The sequence below is a fragment of the Mytilus californianus genome, unplaced genomic scaffold (assembly GCF_021869535.1).
Source record: "Mytilus californianus isolate M0D057914Y unplaced genomic scaffold, xbMytCali1.0.p SCAF_3, whole genome shotgun sequence".
In the NCBI taxonomy this organism is placed as follows: domain Eukaryota; kingdom Metazoa; phylum Mollusca; class Bivalvia; order Mytilida; family Mytilidae; genus Mytilus; species Mytilus californianus.
This window is the reverse complement of record NW_026262679.1, coordinates 92,446,230-92,471,490: the sequence shown is the minus strand read 5'-3', so window position 1 is coordinate 92,471,490 and position 25,261 is coordinate 92,446,230. Positions and strand designations below refer to the sequence as shown.

At 32.8% G+C, this 25,261-nt stretch overlaps 1 protein-coding gene across 1 annotated transcript; it reads left to right on the top strand.

Moving 5' to 3' along the window:
- The first annotated feature begins 259 nt into the window (after nucleotides 1-259).
- Nucleotides 260-24,859, top strand: LOC127735441 (uncharacterized). Its single transcript, XM_052245601.1, has 8 exons — nucleotides 260-341; nucleotides 14,212-14,341; nucleotides 18,090-18,311; nucleotides 19,234-20,751; nucleotides 21,344-21,584; nucleotides 22,442-22,722; nucleotides 23,421-23,609; nucleotides 24,746-24,859. The coding sequence occupies exons 2-8, from the start codon at nucleotides 14,249-14,251 to the stop codon at nucleotides 24,839-24,841; spliced, it is 2,640 nt and encodes an 879-aa protein (XP_052101561.1). The 5' UTR covers nucleotides 260-341; nucleotides 14,212-14,248; the 3' UTR covers nucleotides 24,842-24,859.
- The last annotated feature ends 402 nt before the right edge of the window (nucleotides 24,860-25,261 follow it).

Sequence of the window (25,261 nt, the reverse complement as noted above, 5' to 3'; positions counted from 1 at the left end):
ACCTTGTAAAACATATCATTATTTTAAATATTTGAGGTGCATATATATTGGCCCGTATCAATATACTACCGATAACAATCTCGAATATTTTGAAGGCAGATGTATAAAGGTTGATATGGTATTGTTATTAAAGGCTCAAAAATCTATTCAGTGCTTTAAAAAGAATTTGAAATCGCGTCCATCTGTTTGTTGATATACTAGATAGGTAATTATTGTTTTTTTAATTATAAAATTGTTTGTAAATTCTATTGATTAATTGTCAAACGTTTGTTTTGTAATTAAGGAACTAAGTTTACTTGATGCATTTCCAAAGCAACAGATATTCATTTCAAAATATGAAGGTATAGTTTCTTATCACTATATATATCAATTAGGCTTAACGTAAATTGGTTGCATATTTATGTATTTGTTTTAAATCAATTTTTATATATATTTACTTATTTTTTTTATGCGGATTTCTCATTAAATTTATAATTCGTTTCTAAACAATTTGTTTTGAGCTAAAACAAAAACTCATCAAATGATGTTGTAATAAAAAAAAAATAGGGACTGTATCGTTTAGCATGTTTTGGAGATGTGGTGAAAAATACCCGAGATGCAGTAACTACTTAACTATTGAGAAATTTTCGCAAAATTCAGGCATATGGAAAATATCACCACCCTATATCTAAAATATGCCAAACATTTTTTTTTTGTACAATGGAGTCAAAGCAAGATATCTTACTTTTGCGGACTTTAAGCCGGAAAATAAAAAAAAAAAATAACGGTACTGAAGTTTTATCTAAATAAAAAAAAGTTTAGCAAGTTTGCCAATATACACCTCCCCACACACATTTAAAGACCATAGATGATAGCGACTTACTCGCATAGTTCTTTTTCTGGAATGAATATTGGAATGATTTTAGAAAGTGATATCTCGTTTCCGATTTTTTCTGATTATGAAACTGATCTGAGATTTTTGTGAATGGAAAATTTCATAAAATAGTAAAGCAAATATTCTCTTAAATTTATTTCCCAGCAAGGTCATTTTTGGAAATTGGGAGCCCTCCAATATTTACTAAATTTCACAGTATAACATTTGTGTATGCCGGTAGGCTTTGGGATTCTAACAACATTATGCCGCATTTCAGAATATTTAATAAATTTTTAAATGCATAAAGATGATTTAAATTTAAATTTTAGCAGATTTAGAAAACTTTTGAAAAATATCGCAAAAATTAATAAGAAGGACATTTGTCATCAAAGTTCTTTTGGAAGTAAAGATAATTATGCTTGGTCTTTCAAATACAAATTAATCCATGTCGGTTAAGGATGTTTTTTCGTGCGATATTGAATAAAAACTGACTACAACGGCAATGTATAGCGGTTTATAAAATTTGAATAAATGGATATTGGTTAAATTGTTGTTAAATGTTTAAAATGCCGTATTTAGACCCTTTTATATTTAAATTCCGGTATGTTTTAACAACTTTCGGATTATGACCATACAAGGAAAATAAATTCAGGGGAAGTTTGCCCTACCTCTATGAAGAGCATCTGATAAATATAAGGCACTATCCCGGCTATACTGAATAATGTATATGGGATAGTTTTCAAGTCCCTCCCTGAAGTGGTCCCCCTTTCAGATTTTTCAGATTATCGATATTTATCTATCCGAGTCTTGATGAGGTTGAAACCTTAAAACAAATTTGATGAGGATCTGATAAAAATAAGGGCTTATTCAGGTGACAAGAACTGATGTGAACTATTTTTACATGCCCTCTTCAAGAAAAAAAATGTCTCCAATGCCATGTTTTCTTTAACTATTGATTTTAAACGCGGATTTGGTGAGTGAATACCTGCAACCAAATTTGACGATGATAGAAAAGATGAAGGAACTGATCTTGGCAACAACAAATTTAAAAAAGGACGGCTTAAAACATTATATCCTACGCAATTTGACGGGATTAAACATTATGCTTAGTATCTCAATCCCCCTTTTAATCTTTATCAGCTGACCAACAAAAGGTACAAATGAAAATACCAAAAAAAAATCGGTACATGAAAAACTCATCACTCTAAAATAAATAAATGACTAGATATAGTTGGCTACATAAATAGCACAGGATTGGAAGAGATTTTTTCTGAAGCAGAACAAAAGATATGTCTAAGGCCATTACTTTGAACAATATATCTATCAAATGAAAATTGTTTCAGATGTAACGGGGCTTTCTTCTGTGTATGTTTTGGGACTATACATTATTTCGGATCTATGTACACGGGATCGTAGTCCATCTTGTTGCCCGTTAACATAGGGAACTAGCTATTGCATATTTCGCCATAAGCTCACTACTGTCTATATACTAGTAACGAAGTCCGTTTAATGTTCACATGTTTATTCGTATAGATATTCATATAGCAGTACATGTATGATATAAATATATAGGTTCACAATATAATTTCCAATTTAACTTGTTACTTCATTCTCATCTATATTACAACTGTTACTTCATTCTCGTCTATATGACAACTGACCAATACATAAAGTTTCTCACAAGATCGTGCTATAAACATCTGTTCTTAAATTAGATTAAACATTAACACTGGACACTTTTAATTTGCAAAACACTCATTTGCAAATCCGCCGCCGCCTCTCCTTAGACCTACAGTGTCGTGTAAATAACCAAAATGTGCGGAATTACATGGGATTCAATAATTTCATTGCTTTTCTGCTGTTATTATTATATATATTTTGTAATTTGATTTAGAAAAACATGGGATTTTCAATATCCCATGGGATAGGGCAAATCCCATGGGATTGACCATTATCCCATGGGATTTTGGTTAAATCCCATAGGATTTTTTTTGGTCCCATGGGATAATTGTAGTCCCATGGGATATTTGTTATCCCATGGGACAAAATAAAATCCTATGGAATTCAAATTATAAATATACAGTAATGTGTATGTTACAATGAATTCTGTTTGGTAGTAAAAAGTTTATAATATATATATGAGTGTATTTTGGTTTTTTTCATTTTGTCACAAACATGTTTTTAATTTGTTTATATGACAATAAAGATTATTATTATTTTGGAAATATAATAATATTTAAAGTCAAAAAATAAAATCCTTTAACTGAAATAAAATGATGACGTCTTAATAAAAGAAAAAAATATTGATTTGAAATCTTTGTCTTCTTTGTTTTATTATGAAAAATAGAACTGAAAAAAATATTTCATATTCTGACTGAATAAATTGACAAAGCACAGTTAATAGTTTACTCTTTTCATGAGGTAAAGTTTTCTTTGTTATAGTTCCATTGCAATACATGAATATGCAAACGATTTGAATCTTATTCCTTTGTGGTGTTCATAATATTACATTTATATTTGTAAATTTATAAAATAAACACTTTTCCTGTTAATTTTTAGTTTTCTTGTTTCAGCTTGCTATGAACAATTATTCAGTCCACTATATAAGAGTCAAGTAAATAAATTATTTCATCCACTAGAATATTCCTACAATTCTTAGACAAAACATTTTTGCAATCTGTTCTTCAAAAATCTTCCTCCGTACATCTTTATTGGATGGAGCGATTTAAATGAGTGGACAAAGCAAGTTCATTTGGACAACAAAATACTAATATATTTTTTCATTCCTCCCTTCTTTCAATTGATAATTACGTTGTTGCATTTACATGATTAAGTTCTTGTGCATCTATGATCATGATGATATGATTCCTTTTTGTTTATAGTCATTATCTTGAAATTTCCTCTTTCTTATGTAGGAAAAAAAAACACATTCCATTTCAAATTAATAAAAAAGTCACACTATGTAGAAAAATATCAACTTTTAGTTTGCTGTTCAGTATTGACCTGTTGAATAATGATCATGAAAACCAAGATGTCTGACCTACAAATACACAAAACTCAAAAATTATAAATGAAGAGAAATACAGCAATAAAATGGCTATTTTATCATGTTTATGTACATTTTGATAAAAATTTCATTTGAATATTTAAAATTGTAAGAACTCCTATTTCAGTGCTTTGTGTCTATGGTTTTCATATTAGTTGTTTTTTTGTGCCTTGTTGCAGTCTTTTGAGTTAAGCCAATTGCAACAAATGTTGTGCTGTTATTAAAACCACTGTCCCAGGTTAGGGGTGGGTTGGGTGCTCACTAAATGTTTATTTTATTAGTTGATATTTGCTTTGAATTAGCTGTCAGTAACTGTGAGTACTAATAGATCTGTATGTTGAGTCTTTTTTGTTAAAGGGAAAGAATAAATTTCCAGCCACATCCGGTCTGTGTTTTTGGTAGCTGTTTTTTCTGCTTTGTTGCATTCTAATGAGTTAATAAAATTGAGAATGAAAATGGGAATGTATCAAAATAACCTGACCCAAGAGCAGAAAAAAACCCTTTTCAACTGATTTTATAGTGAACTGACACTTACACCACTGTCCTTAATTAGAGGAGGATTTGGCGCCAGCAAACATGTTAAACCATGCCATATTTTGTAAGTGTCTGTCCCAAGTCAGGGGTCTATTATTCAGTGGTTGTCAATTGTTGCTATATATCATATTTGTTTTTTGTTTATTGTTTTGTGCAAAAATCAGGCACTTAGCTTTCACCTTTGTAGTGTTTCCCCCAAGCATGTTTAGCATGGATAGACACCATGCCCTTTTTAAATGACGCCATGCCCTTATTGAATTGTTTTACATTTGTTATTTCATGGCCTTTTATGGATTACTATGCAGTATAGGGTTTGCTCATTGTCGAAGGCTGTACAGTGAACTAATTTTGTTAAATTTAATGTCATTTGATCTCTATTGGAGAAAAGTCTCATTGGCAATCGCACCACTTCTTATTTTTATATCAACCCTGCCATATTTTGCCTGTCATTATTTACAGGTCATCATTGGCCTCTAATAAGTAATTGCATATCTTACATCCACTTAATTGAACTCCGGTGGATAGTTTTCTCATTTATCATACCACATCTTATTTTCATAATAATCATTATTCAAGGGCAATAACTTTTATAGAAGTGGACTTACCATTTAGGCTTTGTTGACGTCTGTAAATCTAATTTTGTTGATAATTTCTTTTGTTTATAGTTTCCCTTTATCTTTAATGTTCTTGCCCTACACATAAAAGGGTAAACATTATCATTTAATGACAATAACTACTATTACATAATGAGTAGGCAACTGACAATTTTGGATCATTTGTATCTTGCCTTGTTCATCATTTTTGCTTGATATTATCAATATTCTATGAAAATGAGGTCACAGTAATATTAAACTTGGCAGACAGACATCTTCTTATTTCTATATGACACCTTGCAGTTATGCCATACACCAACAAGTAGACATATGTTTATAATATCTGATAAAATGAATAAAATGCTCCGCTGGGTGCAGCTTGATACGACCACAGAGGTCGAACCCTGAACAGTTGGGGCAAGTATGGACACAACATTCAAGCTTGATACAGCACTGAATCAGGATTGTGATTAAATATTTGACACAGCATAGGTTTCTGACACAGAATGAATGTGGTCTAAGAACTTAAAAAATTTTAATTTACCTATTCAAACCATATCATTATTATTTGCTTTTATATATAAATCAGAAATAACCAATTTAAAATGAAAAATTTTAAAGAAAAAAAAAGGAAAAAAAGGGAATCCCCCCAATTTTTTGAACCCCCTTATGATTCATCACCCCAAACTCAATCCCAGCCTTTCCCTTTGTGGTATGGTACCTTGCAGTACAATTTCAGAGAGATCCATACACATATACACAAGTTATTGTCTGGAAACTAGAAAAATGCTTGGTTTTTTTTTGCCCCTTTTTGGCCCCAAATTCCTAAACGTTTAGGGCAATTACCCCCAAACTCAAACCCAGCTTTCCCTTTGTGATATGGAACCTTGTAGTACAATTTCATAAAGATCCATACACTTACACACAAGTTATTGTCCTGAAACTAGAAAAATGCTTGTTTTTTGCCCCTTTTTGGCCCCTTATTCCTAAAATTTTGAGGCAATTACCCCCAAAATCAATCCCAGCCTTCCCTTAGTGGTATGGTACCTTGCAGTACAATTTTAGAGAGATCCATACACTTGAACACAAGTTATTGTCTGGAAACTAGAAAAATGCTTATTTTTGGCCCCTTTTTGTTAAACATTTTGGGCAATTACCCCCAAACTCAATTCCAGCTTTCCCTTTGTGATATGGAACCTTGTAGTACAATTTTAGAAAGATCCATACACTTACACACAAGTTATTGTCATGAAACTAGAAAAATGCTTGTTTTTTGCCTCTTTTTGGCCCCTTATTCCAAAAATTTTGAGGCAATTACCCCCAAAATCAATCCCAGCCTTCCCTTAGTGATATGATACCTTGCAGTACAATTTCAGAGAGATCCATACACTTGAACACAAGTTATTGTCTGGAAACTAGAAAAATGCTTATTTTTGGCCCCTTTTTGTTAAACATTTTGGGCAATTACCCCCAAACTCAATTCCAGCTTTCCCTTTGTGATATGGAACCTTGTAGTACAATTTTAGAAAGATCCATACACTTACACACAAGTTATTGTCATGAAACTAGAAAAATTCTTGTTTTTTGCCCCTTTTTTGGCCCCTAATTCCTAAAATTTTAAAGCAATAGCCCCCAAAATCAATCCCAGCATTCCCTTTGTGGCATGGTATCTTGCAGTACAATTTCACAGAGATCCTTACACTTGAACACAAGTTATTGTCTGGAAACTAGATAAATGCTTATTTTTGGTCCCTTTTTCCTAAACGTTTTGGGCAATTACCCCAAAACTCAATTCCAGCTTTCCCTTTGTGATATGGAACCTTGTAGTACAATTTTAGAAAGATCCATACACTTACACACAAGTTATTGTCATGAAACTAGAAAAATTCTTGTTTTTTGCCCCTTTTTTGGCCCCTAATTCCTAAAATTTTAAAGCAATTGCCCCCAAAATCAATCCCAGCCTTCCCTTTGTGGCATGGTACCTTGCAGTACAATTTCACAGAGATCCTTACACTTGAACACAAGTTATTGTCTGGAAACTAGATAAATGCTTATTTTTGGCCCCTTTTTCCTAAACGTTTTGGGCAATTACCCCCAAACTCAATTCCAGCTTTCCCTTTGTGATATGGAACCTTGTAGTACAATTTTAGAAAGATCCATACACTTACACACAAGTTATTGTCATGAAACTAGAAAAATGCTTGTTTTTTGCCCCTTTTTTGGCCCCTAATTCCTAATATTTTGAGGCAATTACCCCCCTAAATCAATCCCAGCATTCCCTGTGTGATATGAAACCTTGTGGTACAATGTCAGAGAGATCCATACACTAACACACAAGTTATGTCTAGAAGTTACAAAAATGCTTATTTTTGGCCCCTTTTTGGCCCCTTATTCCTAAAATTTTGAGGCAATTACCCCCAAAATCAATCCCAGCCTTCCCTTAGTGATATGATACCTTGCAGTACAATTTCAGAGAGATCCATACACTTGAACACAAGTTATTGTCTGGAAACTAGAAAAATGCTTATTTTTGGCCCCTTTTTGTTAAACATTTTGGGCAATTACCCCCAAACTCAATTCCAGCTTTCCCTTTGTGATATGGAACCTTGTAGTACAATTTTAGAAAGATCCATACACTTACACACAAGTTATTGTCATGAAACAAGAAAAATTCTTGTTTTTTGCCCCTTTTTTGGCCCCTAATTCCTAAAATTTTAAAGCAATAGCCCCCAAAATCAATCCCAGCATTCCCTTTGTGGCATGGTATCTTGCAGTACAATTTCACAGAGATCCTTACACTTGAACACAAGTTATTGTCTGGAAACTAGATAAATGCTTATTTTTGGTCCCTTTTTCCTAAACGTTTTGGGCAATTACCCCAAAACTCAATTCCAGCTTTCCCTTTGTGATATGGAACCTTGTAGTACAATTTTAGAAAGATCCATACACTTACACACAAGTTATTGTCATGAAACTAGAAAAATTCTTGTTTTTTGCCCCTTTTTTGGCCCCTAATTCCTAAAATTTTAAAGCAATTGCCCCCAAAATCAATCCCAGCCTTCCCTTTGTGGCATGGTACCTTGCAGTACAATTTCACAGAGATCCTTACACTTGAACACAAGTTATTGTCTGGAAACTAGATAAATGCTTATTTTTGGCCCCTTTTTCCTAAACGTTTTGGGCAATTACCCCCAAACTCAATTCCAGCTTTCCCTTTGTGATATGGAACCTTGTAGTACAATTTTAGAAAGATCCATACACTTACACACAAGTTATTGTCATGAAACTAGAAAAATGCTTGTTTTTTGCCCCTTTTTTGGCCCCTAATTCCTAATATTTTGAGGCAATTACCCCCCTAAATCAATCCCAGCATTCCCTGTGTGATATGAAACCTTGTGGTACAATGTCAGAGAGATCCATACACTAACACACAAGTTATGTCTAGAAGTTACAAAAATGCTTATTTTTGGCCCCTTTTTGGCCCCTAATTCCTTAAATGTTGGTACCATAACCCCCAAAATCAATCCAACCTTTCTTTTGTGGTATTGAACCTTATGGTAAAATTTCATAGAGATCCATTCACTTAAACTAAAGTTAGAGTGCGAAAACCAATGTGTCTTCGGACGACGACGACACCAACGTCATACCAATATACGACCGCAGTCGTATAAAAATCAGTTGAAAGAGGCTTAACTCATCAGATGGATAAAAATACAACAAATACAAGTGGACGTGGCCAGGTACTTGTACATCCAAACAACAAAAAGACACTAAGTACAGATCTGAGAGTACTCGCAGTTACTGACAGCTAGTACAAAGCCACTAATAACTAATAAAAAAAATCATGCATCTAAGACTAAGTTCTTGTTCACTGATCCATGAAATGAGGTCTAGGTCAAGTGAAAACTCTCTGACGAGCATGAGGACCTTGCAAGCTGGGTTTGAGTTTGGGGGTAATTGCCCTAAACGTTTAGGAATTTGGGGCCAAAAAGGGACCAAAAAACAAGCATTTTTCTAGTTTCCAGACAATAACTTGTGTTCAAGTGTATGAATCTCTCTGAAATTGTACTGCAAGGTACCATACCACAAAGGGAAGGCTGTTATTGAGTTTTGGGGTGATGAATCATAAGGGGGTTCAAAAAATTTGGGGGGGGGGGGGGATTTTTTTTCCTTTTTTTTTCTTTAAAATTTTCCATTTTATATTGGTTATTTCTGATTTATATATAAAAGCAAATAATAATGATATGGTTTGAATAGGTAAATTAAAATTTTTAAAGTTCTTAGACCATATTCATTCTGTGTCAGGAACCTATGCTGTGTCAAATATTTAATCACAATCCAAATTCAGAGCTGTATCAAGCTTGAATGTTGTGTCCATACTCGCCCCAACTGTTCAGGGTTCGACCTCTGCGGTCGAATCAAGCTGCGCCCCAGCGGAGCATTTTATTATTGTTTGTTCTTATGTTGTACTGTTACACCACTGTCCCAGGTTAGGGGGAGGGTTTGGATCCCGCTAACATGATTAACCCCGCCACATTCTGTATGTATGTTCCTGTCCCAAGTCAGGAGCCTGTAATTCAGTGGTTGTCGTTTGTTTATGTGTTACATACCGGTAAATAGATTTATGTAAAAAGCTACTAGTATGTTAAGCCTATTAATAGAGTTTTCATTGATTTCAAATGGGAAAAAATTGTGTTTCAAAAAAGTATTCTAGAATTCATAAATAAACATATATTGATACTTACATTATCTGCTTTGTTGTTTAAAAGTTTAGTTTTGAACAGTTATAGAACAATATAATTGCATTAACATTTCCAAGGAAAAAAAAGATATTCGACTAAAAAGATTCATCTTAAAACAATTTACTACCAAACAGAATTCATTGTAACATACACATTTATTTACTGGATATTTATAATTTGAATCATAGGATTTTATTTTGTCCCATGGGATATTAAAAATCCCATGGGATAATTATAGTCCCATAGGATTTTTTTTGTCCCATGGGACAACAAATATCCCATGGGACTACAATTATCCCATGGGACCCAAAAAAATCCTATGGGATTTAACCAAAATCCCATGGGATAATGGTCAATCCCATGGGATTTGCCCTATCCCATGGGATATTGAAAATCCCATGTTTTTCTAAATCAAATTACAAAATAGATATAATAATAACAGCAGAAAAGCAATGAATTTATTGAATCCCATGTAATTCCGCACATTTTGGTTATATACACGACACTGTAGCTCTAAGGAGAGGCGGCGGCGGATTTGCAAATGAGTGTTTTGCAAATTAAAAGTGTCCAGTGTTCATTGCTTTATGGTCTTACAGTATTTTGATAACCTTCTAAATGTTATTGCAACTGTACTGTGCAACCCATGTACCGTATAAACTGTCACATTAATCAAGATGAAAGATCATTAAACTGATTAACATCAAATCTTTGATGTAAATGACCACGTCACACAAGACTGACATTAAAGCAAAACGCAATACCTTTGTTAAGGATAATATCGAATAATATTCAAGGGAAACACTTTATGTATTTGACACAACACATTGTCCTGTTTTTCAGAGTGAAGACAACCTATATCTGTTTGACCGCCAGTAGAACAATCTTCGTCTACAAATCGACTCCATATCTGTAAAATTGTTTTCCTTTTGCTCTTTATGCAGGAAAATACTTATCAACACCGTAGGAAAACAGATGAAAACAACACTTTATAAATTTCATGCGTCCGAAGCGCTTTTAAGGATTCACGTTCATCAGGAATGCTCAAAGCCGAATATGTAAAAGCAAATGATTTATAAGAACCGAAACAGTTGAAAAGCTATACGACCAAAAAGGACATAAAAATAGTAGCCAAATCCACTTAAGGTCAAATGTGTCTGAGAGAGTTAAAACCTTGGTTTCTTTCTAATTTCTAAATTTATAGACTGAAAATTTTAGAAAGGTTTGTTATAAATCAGACAGTTGTTATAGGTTTACGATTAGTCGTCGATTACAACTAACAATGACTAAGTATATATTTGAAGCTTTGGATTTAAATAGAAAAGAACTTGATTTTATAGGTCCAATAACCACTTGAAATGAAATATTGCGCGCTATACTTATAATATGTGATGAAATGTACACTATTGCCATGCATTCAAGGACAATCATTGTACATTCCAAGTTACACTATTAATAATTATATGAGAATTATTGGGCTGTGTAAAGTCCATCTATCTCCTGCACAGAACATAATAAAAGTGACTACTTACAGATTGTCTAATTTTAAATGGTTTCTAAACAAGGAAATATGTTCAATCTATCAAATGAAAGTGAAAATGCTTACAAACTAACTAAATTAAAACAGAATAAACCCACATATCTGCACGCAACAGTTTGAAATTTATTGGCCTACAACATACGTGTATAAATTAGAAAATAGTAAAATATACTAATATGTCGTGTATAATCCATTTCTAGTTGAATTTGATATCTCCTGCACAGAAAATTCGCTTTTAAGTTTGATACCAATTGCTTACATAAACATTCTAAGCTTTTCCAGATGTCATGAAAGATCAAATCTATAGATTAAAATTTTAGGACACCTCTTGTGCTTAATAAATAAAAGATATTCAAGATTGTATTCGGTAAACTATGATTACAATCTATACTTCAATCAAATATTTTACAATACAAATATACCGATATTCGAAAAGTGTACACATATTATCTCCTTGTGTCTACCAGCTTCTCTTTTGACCATACGGTAATGCATAATTTACTGTTGACTGCACAGTTCATTTTAGGGTCCTAGTCGCGGTTCGCAAACTTAGACTGTGGACATTATTCGTAATATTAAACAGTTAATGTTAAAAGGTCAATGTTAAATTACAAGATAAAAATCAACATACTTCTGAATCGTTGTCGTAAAAAATAAAACTAATGTGTGTGTGTTTCAAAAACAGGATGAAAAATGAGTCTCTGTGCAGATGTACAGAAAGCACTCAAAATGTATTTTTTAATTTTTCAATATTGGGCAAAACCCATACCGTATAGCAAGCCATAATTGGCATCGAAACGACAAAAATTGATATGCAACGCATGCATTGTTGTTTCGGAAACAATTACGGCCGGTTTTATACTACAACAACTTAAATTCAATTCAATTCAATATTGTATTGCCATTAAACAATCAAATAAAGATTTCAAGATCAATTCAAATAACTCTAACATGTAAACAACTAAATGAACAAATAACTATGAGTATATATAAAAAAAAATTGCTCTCCCGACCTCAGTTCCATTCACTGTTTAATGAAGGAAACTGTTGTTATAACTTGACTGTGAGATGTGGGGTTAAGTTTTGAATTCTCTCGATTTTCTTTATATTTTTACAATAAGGAAAATGTGTTCGTCTTCCAATAATTTGCAAACTGTGCAGAGTCTCTGCTCTATATGGATGCTAACATAAAACGGTACCATTTTTTCTGCATCCGATGCGCATTTCGACAAGTATTTTCTCTTCAGTGATGTGCACGGCCAAAATATTTGAAAATCCAAAACCTTATACAAACGTAGATGAGATTTTTAAACTAAAAGATACCTTAAGTGAAGCCATTTCTTGACAAGTTCACCAGCAGAGGTATCGAATTTATATGTAAGTAAGTATCCAACGTATAATGCATTTGTTATAGGCGAGGGAACAGTTTAAATCACTGCATAGTGTAGGACATGGGGGACAAGGGTAGCTGGGGGGATGGTGGCAATTGCCTCCATCCCCCTAAAAAGTATTGAAAATTAAAAATCAAAATGAAAGAGGACTTCTAGTCTTGCTTGTCAATTTAAGAAGTCTGTCTACCTATCCCCCACACACTTTTCAGTTTCCTGTATTAAATTTCAAGGAAAATCTTTAAACAGTTAATCTAAAATATAAAACATTACAAATGCAATATGTGATAAATGTATGTGACATATAGGACATATACTTAAATAATCTATAAGTTATGTCGCTTTTGCAGATTCCTGAAATATAGGGTTTTAGGATATTAGCGACTTTTAATCAACAAATTAACGTTCAATTACTGTGTTATAACATACACGAAAAAAACAGATAAAAATATCGAAGCCAGTTAAAAAATTCAAAAGTCCAGACAAGCTTAAGCGTAAACCAGTCGGGATCGATACACTTATAAACACTACTTGTATATCATACATATGTGACTCATTATAAGATATTGAAACACTACTTCACTTTAGTATAACAACGTAATGTAATAAAAAGTAGACGCCACTATCATTGAGTGGCGTTTTATAGTAGACTTCAACTGTTTTCTGTATTTGTAACATTTAGCCAAACAACCATATTTATCAGAAACGTTTGTGAAACAAACCAAATATTCTTGACATCTTAAGAGTAAAAATTTTTTTTTCAATAATTCATATTTAATTTGGTTTCTATGAATCTTGACCTCGTACATGAACCTAAATAGTTGGTTACACAGAAATGTAATCTTGAGATGTTTTGAACCGTTACCAAAGTATTAGCGTATATATAGCATGCAAAAACTTGAAATATTCTGAATAAAATCCGTATTTTGATATTATGCTTAAAGTAAAGCACATCTTATGCTGCAAAACACTATGCTGATTCGACTCAAACTTAACCCTACTGTCTCGCATGTTTATCTTTTTGTGCCTGGACTTATACCTTTTCGATATTTCGCCTTTTTTACATGATGGTTGTTTTTTTAATTTTTGTTAGTTTTTATTATCGTAAAACACCGTCATTTAAATTTGAATTTGGTGGTGAGGAGTCGCTAATAAACGTGTTCCCATTTTTGATTTCTATGAAGCAACATTCCAACAGCATATGGAATATATCAAGCACAACTGAGACGATATTTTAGGCCTTGAACTTCCTCTGCTAATTTCCTTGATAGAGAGGTGACTTGTACATATAAACTCTTGAACCAGTGGTTCTTACTGACACCATCATGATTTGGTTGACCGAGGTTGACCATTATCAATACTTGTGTCATATTGTTCTACTTGTCGTAGCCACATTTTCTCTTTTCCTCTTTTTAAATCTTAGAATATGAATCTTAAAGACGATTATGTTTACGAAAAGGAATGAAACACCGTAAATAGAAATAAATATACTGATTTCGTAGAGTTTTGATATTTCAGTGCTCACAATTAAAGCGGAAGTGATTCGTCAGGAATTATGGGTGGAGGTAATTCTAAAAAAAAAGAAACCGAAGAGGAAGAGGATAGTTCTGATTTTATTGATATAGAACAGGAGACTGGTAGCGACGAGGTAATTCAAATGATCATGTTCTTAAGATATGACATTTTAACGTAATTATAACCACTTACAGATATTTTTTTCCTTGCTAAAAGACAGTTCAGACGTCAACGATTTAACAATCTAACGATTATACAAAAACTAAGCTTATTATTTAATACATCAGACGCGCTTTTCGTCTACATAATACTCGTAAGTGACGCTCGAATCAAAACAGTTGGAAAGCCAAATCAATTACGAAGTTAAAAGAGCATTGGAAACCAAATATTCCCAAAAGTTGAATCAAAATTGGCTAAGGACGTATATTCCTGTGCATAGAAAAACGTTAATGTTTTGCAAGATTTTAACGTTACATAAACAGTTATTTACAGAAAATGACAAAATAAATGATTCATGTATTTCATGCCAGCAATGGCTGCATGTAAAAATTCACCAAAGAAAATAGATTCTCGCACTTTTGAAGGAAGAATCCAAAGGCTAGTTGTTTACATTCTCTTTTTCTGTACTTATATTAGCAGTTCCGTTTAAAGTCGGGGCCTTTAATAGCTGACTATACGGTATGGGTTTTGGTCATTGTTGAAGGCTGAACTGTGACCTATAATTGCTTAAATCAACATCATTTGGAATCTGTTGGATGTTTGTCTCAATGGCATTTATACCATATCTCCATATTGTATATGCTCTCATATAACTACACGGCCACGATGTATGTTTATTACTATTAAGGAAGAAACCTTTAACAATAACAAATGTTACGGTACTATGATTTAAATGATATATTCTTATTGCGTCAGGGATTCACGCAGATATATTGATTGTTTTTGTAGTCTTTCGGAATACCGGAAATGCCTACTGTCTTTTCGGAATTCATCTTCTTTTCTATGGCCGCCTGCTTAATAGTTAATTAATTGATCTAATGAATATGTATTAGCGTTTTACAGTTGCTATAGAGATAAGTGTTAATCGAGGCTGATTGATATCCTACATCAGCAGTTAATTAAATTAGAGTCGCATATGTTAAGTTTTCTGAAATATAAGCTGTGTTCACATTTGAGATAAGTGACCGTCAATGGATAGGGCGTTTTCAAGATTTTAAAACTGAGTCATTTTAGCGTTATTAAAAAAGAGCAAAGTCCGTTTAAGCAGCAATTTAAATTCTACGTCCAGGAAAGATGCGAACAAACAAGGAGTTTTTAAAATTAAAATAGCAAAAATGGAATTATTATTATTAGAAGTCCATCACTTTATGTAGTAAAATATTGGAACAAAATATCCTTTATCGTTATCAAAATACAAATTAAAGCAAATAGAACATTTATTTAATTAAAGAAAAACAAACTGAACCTTGGAGTCGTTGAAAAGATGCTACAACGAAACATTTTATTTTCTAAGTTATAAAAATATTTCTAGCGGTATGTAACGATTCTGAAAGAATAATTTAATGTTTGGGCGTGATGTCTGTGAGTTCGGATATTATGCATATGCAATAGCAGTAATGAAATACTAATACAGGGTTAAACTGGACACATGTTGTGTTTACTTATCGCTACACTAACCTTCGGATGGGAGATTAAGTTGGAATGGCGGACCAGTATATTATAGGTTCAGAGATAAAATAACGAATGTCTTTTATAGAGACTGAGTGATGATAGATACAGTCAGGGATAAGAAAATGATTTTCTATTTATAGCAATAAAGGCTCTACATTTTTATCAAAATATAAATAAGGATACAAAAGCAATAATAAAAGACAACTTGATGACACCAGGCAGTTAGTTTTCTCGTATGAATTGTTTTGCATTTGTCATTTCGGTGCCTTTTATAACTTACTACGCGGTATGGGTTTTGCTCATTTTTGAAGGCTGTATGGGGACATATAGTTTTTAACTTCAACGTCATTTCGTCTCTGGTGTAGAGTTGTCTCATTGGCAATGATACCACATCTTCCCTTTTTTTATATAAAGCAACAAATTGTTTTGTTATAAATTAGGCCTTTAGCTTTTTCTCAATTGAATTGTTCCATATTTTCGATGTCGGGCCTTTTATAGCCGACTATACGGTATGGGTTTTCCTCTTGTTGAAGGCCGTACGGTTGCCTTTAATTGCTTACATCCGCTTCATTTGAACTTTGGTGTATAGTTGTCTCATTGGCAATCATACCACATCTCCTTATTTTTATATTAATCTTATTTAAAAATGCTAGTTATACCTGGAAATTACGACTAAATTTAAAGTCACCTTATAGGTGTGTTAAATGCAGAAATTATATGTCATATCGAAACAATTCATAAATAATCGTATTTAAGATAATTATATAGATATGAAACGATTTACAGACACACTGAGTGATATTCTTTGTTGCATTTAGGTTCACGATTGCATTTCTTTTTTTAAAGAGAGCAAAATGTGTTGTTTTTTTTTCTATTTGGCACACTTTTATCTTAAGCATTCCTTAGAAACACGTGACCTACGTACTGAAATCGGTATCATACATTTATACTTTAGTATTCAAAGTTTGGTGTTTATTATTTATTACAAGAAATGATCTTTTATGTTCTGTTATTCCCCATAAAGAGTGTCATCATATATATAAAAAAATGCTTGGGTCGTTAAGCCTTTAATGCCAAGTGCATCCTTTATTTATATTTATAAATTAAAACCCTTAAGAGTACACATACACACATTAGTTTATATTTATATTTGTTGCTCAACTATCTAAATCAAATATTTTATATTCCAACATTTTTGTATCAGCTTTGAATAGAATGTATCAAAGCAACTATGTGACAAGGCAAATAAATCCAAGCTACGAATATACGCAGAATAATACAAGATAACCAAAAGAGTCACCCCAGCATAAAACGAATGTTAACAGTTTGTATTGTCGAAATCCGATACAATGGAAAAAGCCAAATCAGGAACCTCGTCAGTTGTAGCCATCTTGTATTCAGGATTAAGATGTTTGTCCTGTATGAATGTTGGTATTGATAGTAGATCTTTTTTATTCTATGCTACATGATCTTACTCATTTTCTTGAAACTTGTCTTTTGTTGATGATCATATCAATTTGACCTCTAGACGTCTTTTTGTCAATAAGTAATAGATGGTGCTTCAAATGTGGGAACCGTCGTATTGTTTATAAAAGGATCAACATTTTTAATGCAAAAATCCTGCAATGCGACAATCAGGATGCATCAGGGATATAGTTAACACTGCAAAGGAAATGTTCAGAAATAAAAACAACTTACTTAATTGCTTACATCCACTTCATTTGAACTTGGGTGGATAGTTGTCTCATTGACAATTATAGTATAATACCATATCTCCCCTATTTTTATATTACTAGTACGAAAGTACTTATGAATAAGTAGCTTATTCAGTATCGAAATTTGTCACAGTTAGTCGTGGATATGTTGCATTTGTAGAAGTGACAGTCACAATCAATATTGTACTTACATTTTTCTCCGTTTTCTTTTGGTTATGCTTTTAATTATTTTACTTTCTGTGATACACGATTTCCAATATGCCCTTTGTTGCTTTTAAGATTTTCCCTGTAGCATGTATCTTGAAATGGATTATCCTTCAATGTCATAGGCCTCGAATTATTGTTTCCATGCCCTTTAGAAAGCATCATATGCCATTATTATTTCCATTTACTGTCAAGTGCTACATGTGATATTGTGCTACAGTATTTCTGTGTAACAACATTTATGAATGATTAAGCTTTTTCCACTTTATATTTTAAAATGTTGTGTTTTAGTTAGAAATAAAGGCAGAAGAAGACAACTACCCAGCAGCGCCTTCAGAAGTTCCGGTTCAAAATGGAATTAATACGAAAAGGGCGCAAGTGCCGATTAATACCCGGAAAACGTCAAATGCACCATCGCTTACCAGTAGAACTTCTAGAAGCAAACAGTCAACCATAACACACAGAAAAGAACCAAAAGTCAATTATGCTAGTGCTATTGCTAAAGCTATGCTGGTATAATTTGTTACTCATATTTTTCCTCGTTGTGTAACTTTGCTTTCCATGTAATCAATATTAAAGAAAAGGATAAATCTTTTTTTACAGAAATTGCCTTCTGCATTATGACATACATATTACACAACTAAAATTAAAAAAAAAACATACATCTGTACCCCTCTTTTCAATATTAATTGGAAACAAACGACACTTTTGTGTTAAATGATGTTTTACTTTTCCTGTAGAATGTTAAATGTTATATGTGTACAAAACCTGTATTGCTAACACTAGAATAATCGTGTAGTACCGTAGTTCTGAACGAAAATAGATAGAAACATTTGAATAAAATGTGATGTCAGCAGACTCACCTGAATAAAGACCAGGATGACAGCTATGGTTATGAATCATGATTACACATTAGGATAATAATTTTTAGTTGAACTTTGGAAGCAATGAATTCTTCGTAGAAATTCTTCAAATCTTGTTGAATCGATTTTTTTAAATTTCAAGTTTCAAACCCTATATTAAGTAGTTTTATAATAAGTAAAGCAATGATTATAGTAGAGACGAAACACAATAATGAAATGAATGTGCAAGCTTTGATAGTACCACATCAGTTATCAAATGTCATGTCAAAGAATACAACCTGGTGATAATGAGATTATGTTTTATTTAAACTTAAATTTTAAAGTCCGTAAGAAAATGAGTAATGGTTTTTACAATCTTATGGTCCAGGGGCAAATATTTCATCAAAATGTGTTCAAGCAAGCAAAAAAGAATGGAATAAAAAACAAATTAAATTATGGTTTATGACACTTTTTAATTAATTATTAATCAATGTTTAGTGGGTATATTTTTAGGTTTACAAATATTTTCTTTTAAACATAACTGTGCTCTACACAATTCCTGACTCCAATATCAAACTTTTTTCCCCTTTTAGAACATGAGTCATAAAGCAGAGACGTACGAGTCTTTAATGAAGGACCTGGTAGATGGACTTGAAACCGAAAAAGAAAAAGTCTATGCGATTACTTTGTGGCTAAGTCAACAAGATATAGAGATCGGAAAATTCCAAAAATTTAAACCAGACACACCACGTGGTTACATGCATTTAATTCAAAACAGACGTGGAACTTTTCCATCATTCTTTGCACAGTTGTGCAGAAAAGCAGGAATTCCATGTGTCATTGTGTCTGGTTATTCTAAAAGTGCTTCATATGACGTCGGAGAGATGGATGATACGGTTCTTAAAGAAAACACTAATGCTTGGAATGTTGTTCACGCAGATAAAGCTTGGCATATCGTACATCCTTTCTGGGTTTGTCGTGGTCTAGTTGGGCACAGGCTAGGTGGATATGTAAAAATTGAAAAAGGTGGACAGGCTATGATGCAAAAGGAAACAGCAAGTGAAGGCCAATTAACAAAATGTTTTAATAAATATTACATTTTCACTGATCCAAATGAATTCGTTTACAGAAATATCCCTGTAGATGAACAGGCAAAATGGCAGCTCCTTCGTAAACCGCTGACTTTTGACGAATACAAACATAAACCTTATGTGAGACCTGAATTCTTTAAGCAGAAATTAAAACTAATTAGTGATGAGGATTGTTTATTGATAGCTAAAAATGGAATATGTAATGTTACATTCCAAATTCCACCAAAAGAATTAGGATTCGTTAATTTCACATATGAATTGGATATGAAAATTGAAGAACACGTACAAGGAATTGGATTAGGTTCGCAAACAACACTTAAAGAAGGCGATGAAAGCGGAGAAGCGCAAATAAATGACAATGAAGGTGGTCAAACTATAAATATAAATGTTAATCAAAGAAATGATGAGGACGAAAATAACAATATAAAGGCAAATATTGCTAGATATGTTGTTATGATGAGGGAAGGTCAAAAACAGGAAAATATTTCATTTGAAATAAGATTACCCAAACAAGGCACCTATAAAATAACCATCTTTGCAGGGAGGGAGGATGAATGGGGTGATGATCCACCATTAGTTTCCTCTTTTCGTTTACTTTGTGATAACCTTTCGGCTGATGTTACTCCTGAGATGGCACCAATAGACCCCGGAATGGTTGGATGGGGTCCAGGGCCTAAATCTTTAAAATCGGGACTACTTATGCCCTCTCATGAACGAGGAAAAATTGAGGTGAATGTGAAAGAGGAAGTAATAATACAATTTCAGGTTGTGAGCAAGCGCCAAGTTACTGTTAAGATGGTTCACAATACAATTAAAAGTGAAGAGTTGAAGCAGTTTTATTCTTATGAGGAAACTTACTCGGAATATTCGGAGAGGCGGGAGTTGACTGTAAAAGCATATATTCCCGATAAAGATGAATATGCCGTTCGTATTGGAACGTTTGAAAACACAAACCCAGGGCATCCTGATTATGTTTGTAATTATCTTCTTTCATCAAAGAAAAGTAAAGCTCAACGTGAGGTAATGTTTATTTTATGTTTAGAGAACACGTAATAAATTCTAAAAAAATAATGGCAGGGAAAACGTCGATACAAGTAACAGTCTTACAAAAATGATATTTTCAAAACTGATCTACATGTTGATCATACTATTAGAATGTTTATTTCCGCGCTTATCTCAATGAAAATGGTTTACAAAATTTCAAACTTATCATAGAACCAACCAAGAGTGCAATGAAAACATTTTGCATTACCGTCACTGTGACAATGCTTAGTTGTAATCTTTTTATTTCAGCGGAAAATTGTTTAGTTTGTAATATATGATTATATTCAAATTTCATGTTTAATTTTTTTTTAAAAAGACAATGGGAGATATAAAAAGTACTTCCCAAGATAAAAGGTAACAATTCATAAATTGATAACTCCAGTTGCATATTAGTCCCTATATATATTCCTTTAATCATTTCACAGGAATGAAATAGACGTACGATACCTTTTTAATCGTTATCGTATTTTAAAAAACAAACGTTTTATGTGCGCGCATAAGTCTTTACTATATTGTGAAATACTACATCATTTTTAAAACGGAGTTGTATATTCTAATTTCATAATAGGGACCTCTTGTTAGAGAATATCGAAATGATGTAAAAAAGGCACTAGTCAGCAATGACTTAGAAAAGATAGAAAACCTCCTAGGTCGTGCTGAGAAGTTCAAGTTATCAGCCGATGATGAGAAGGAGGAGGTTGAAATTGAGGAGAATGGACAAAATTATGTTAGACGTCAACAGAAAAAGAAGCAGGATGAAGATGTTAGGCGTCTACAGAAAAGGAAGGAATTTCTGGAAATGAAGCAAAGTATATATACATTTTTGAAGACAATTTTGTTTTTAGTCTTCAGTGACGACATAAAGTATTGGCTATATGAATCCCTATTTAGAAAAGTAAGAAGGTATCAAGGGGACAGACAGACAAAAAAATAATTACAGAAAAAAGACGAGACCTTAAAACACCTAACAGAGCAAAGCAAATCAAACAAAAAAATGGACATGATCTCAATTGCTCCGGAAAGGCCAGAATTTTCCGCTTTACTATAGCAACTCCATCTTAAAAAGTTTCAATTCGTACAATTTAAGATTTCGTTCTTTGGGTTAGGGACAAATGAATTGATTGATTTATGAGAATTAAATAAAGACAAGTAATGTTTAATAATAATATTAATGTTTTATGAAGCGTAAAAAAGAAAGTGTCGTTTAGGGATAACTCCCGAATACAGAGGTAGAAACTGAAAATAAAATGTATGCTTTTTACGTCTATATTAAGCCTGTCTTGGTTTTACTGTAAATGAAAGTAAATTTTTTTATCTGGATTTACATTCATTGGGAACTCTCAAACATAAACATTTGTTAGCTAGAGATGTATATGAATACGTAAAAAAGTTAGGAGCTAAATGACCAAAAGGGACACAAATGCATTTCATCTAAGATTAACTTTGCCTGAGAGTAATCTTAGGGTATTTTGGTTTTTTGTTCGTTCTAAAGGCAATTTTCAGGTTAGTAATAAAATACTAATAGATGTGAACTGTTCGTTTTATAACAATTTCCCATTGAGCCTTAATGGAATAATCGTCCGATGAACGTTAACTCATAGTTACATCTGAGCCATTTTTTTAAGTATTTCAGTCGAACTTTAACATGAATATTCATTACTTTTAGTGTTTCGTCACACGTTAATGCGACAAAATATAGATGCATGTGAGAGGGCTATAATTAAAGCTGAAAATTCGCAATTTGCCCAAGTGTTCAAAAGTGAAACCTCTCAAGTTATAAAATTGATGGACAAGTTACAATCACACGACAGATGGCCACATGACATTCCAGAGAAAAACAGGTTTACACTTACGGAGGTTAGCCATCTACATGCTCCACCTGAAAAGGCCCAAGATGTGATGAAAGCTATTTGTTTGTTAGTTTTTAATTTTGATGGCGATTACATGGTAAGAAACAATGTGTACATCACTTTTTAAATATAAGAACTGAAAACTAAGCACAAGTACATTACAAACAGATGCACAGACAAATAATACTCGCCGTGAAACAGGTGTGTAAGAAATAAAAACAGAAAATCATAAATAAAATTGATTTTTTTAGTTGTTTTATGTGTAAACTGCGTCACCCAGTTTACAAAAAATTGCTTTTAAGTTATTGCCGTTTTCCTCATTCTGCATTGTTTTGCGGTAACAAACGTTTATTATCATAAGACTGCATGCTCACGTGATTATCTTTATGATATAGAAAATAAGGAGATGTAGTATCCAACAGAGGACAAGGATCTAAACAACGACAGGTCTCCATACTACCTTCAACAATGAGCAAAACCTATACAATATAGTAAGCTGTAAAAGGTCCGACATAAAAAAATGCGCAAAAAATCAAAAGATATGCAAGCTTAAGATAATAGAGTAAAAACAAATATTTACAGACTCTTGGCTGGGGACAGGCACATAAAACATAAATAGTGTTTGTGAGAGCTCAATCCTCCCCGAACTTGGAACAAACTTTTAAAATCATTAGATAGGGCTTAACACATCAAGTCGGCACTGGTATGACTATAGAGACAATAAGTCTACCGCGTTTTCTGTTCACAATGTACCAGTGAACCAGCTAATACTAGTTTGGTTTCTTGACCTTTTAGGATTGGACTGACACTCAAGCAGCACTGAAAAATAAACAGAAGATTTTAAACAGGATGCATGAAATGCAAATAGATGAATCAAAACTGCCGAGTAAAAAGACATTGGTAAAGGTCAAACGTCTAATGCAGAGTATATCAGAAGATACTGTTCGGAAAATTGATAACTCTCTAACGCCATTTTATCTTTGGGTTTGTATAAAAAGTAGATTAAACCATAATTACACAACTTACGCTGTAGTTTAAGATTATTAAAAAAATACTTAGGTAACAGTTATCAGTTGCTGGATGTGACAATAAACATATAAAAATATGCGCTTCTCCTATTGTAGCCTCAGAGATTGTAGCTAACTCATACGTGTACAACTGGTCCCAAAACAGACATGCATTTGAGCTGTTTAATCACGGGGAAAATGGAATGTTATCATGACAATGAATCAGAATGGGGCCGTTGAATCTGATGCCTTGTGTAGAGAGAGAGAGTTCTACACTCTTTGCAAGTTAAGAACCTTTTTGAGTGGTCCGTATGTGTCCTGTTGCAAGGCAAAATTTCTGTTTCTATCCAATATACCCTCATTTTTCAGTAGTATTCAAAAAATTTCCACTGTTATCCCGGACGAACCCCTGTTTCAAGAACTATACCTATTGTATTCATTGTTAATTTGTCCTCATCCAGAACATACATGAACTATTTTCCACGGGACGTTAAACCATTTACAATCATTCGTAAAGTAATATTACTACAAACCGGCTGAAACGCAACATTATCATGTCTGTCATTATTGTTTTATTATTATTACGTTAAGGTAAGAAAAAACCATATGGGCAATAAAAATGTCACAAAAAAAACAGTAAACCAGAGTATATAAGCCGAGACCGAGGTCGGTTGCATCGTCAGAGTAAGCAGTTCCAATTCTACTTGTTCACATGAAGTGTTGTTCATGACGAGTATAAAGTCAGTGAGAAAGTCACATTTGGTAATGAGTCATTAATGAACTAACAGGTAAGAGATTGAGGCTACGACAAACGAATTATATCCATATTCATCTGTGGCACAGATCTTCATATTAGAATTCATAAATTCATGTCAATAAAAACTTCATGTCACACTCACATATGTAATATAATACAAAAATAGAAAAGGTGTTTAATGAGTAAAAATAAAAACACACAACAAAACCCAAATAGTGGCACTTCCTGCAGCATACATATGAAAATAACAACTATAATTAATACATACATATATAGCTACGTAAAAGTGTGTGACCTTAATTGTGAATTATCAAAATTAGTTTTAACAAAAAATCTAACATTTTTTTTTATTATAGATTAAGAGTATACTAGAAAAGTTTGACGATATCGAATCAAGAAAAATGGGATCCGAGCAGTCCAGTTCTGTGCCGCCACTACAACTTAAGCAATAGTTAAAGCATTGACTTTCATTTGTAATCTTTCTATGTTATATACATGTATATATATACATATATATAAATATTTCTCTTTAAATAAAGCGAAATTAATATCGTCTGATCTTTTTAAAGGTTTTAACTATGGATTTGTGCACAAGTGGTTTTGATAAAAAATCTTTTTATGATTATTTAGCTTCAGGTACCGCAATTTATTTCGAGTTTTGAAAATTCCACATATATATATATATATATATTGGATAAACAGGATAAAGATATTTAATTGTAATCACATGAGTTGTTGTATAATTGAATGGGTTTGGTTGTGCAAAACATATTGAGATTACCTTGCGCCTTCTTGCTGTCTATATTTCTTTTGCCTGGTGCATGTGGAGTTGTTTTAAAATTGAACCCGGGATGAAGAAGTGAAATGCATCG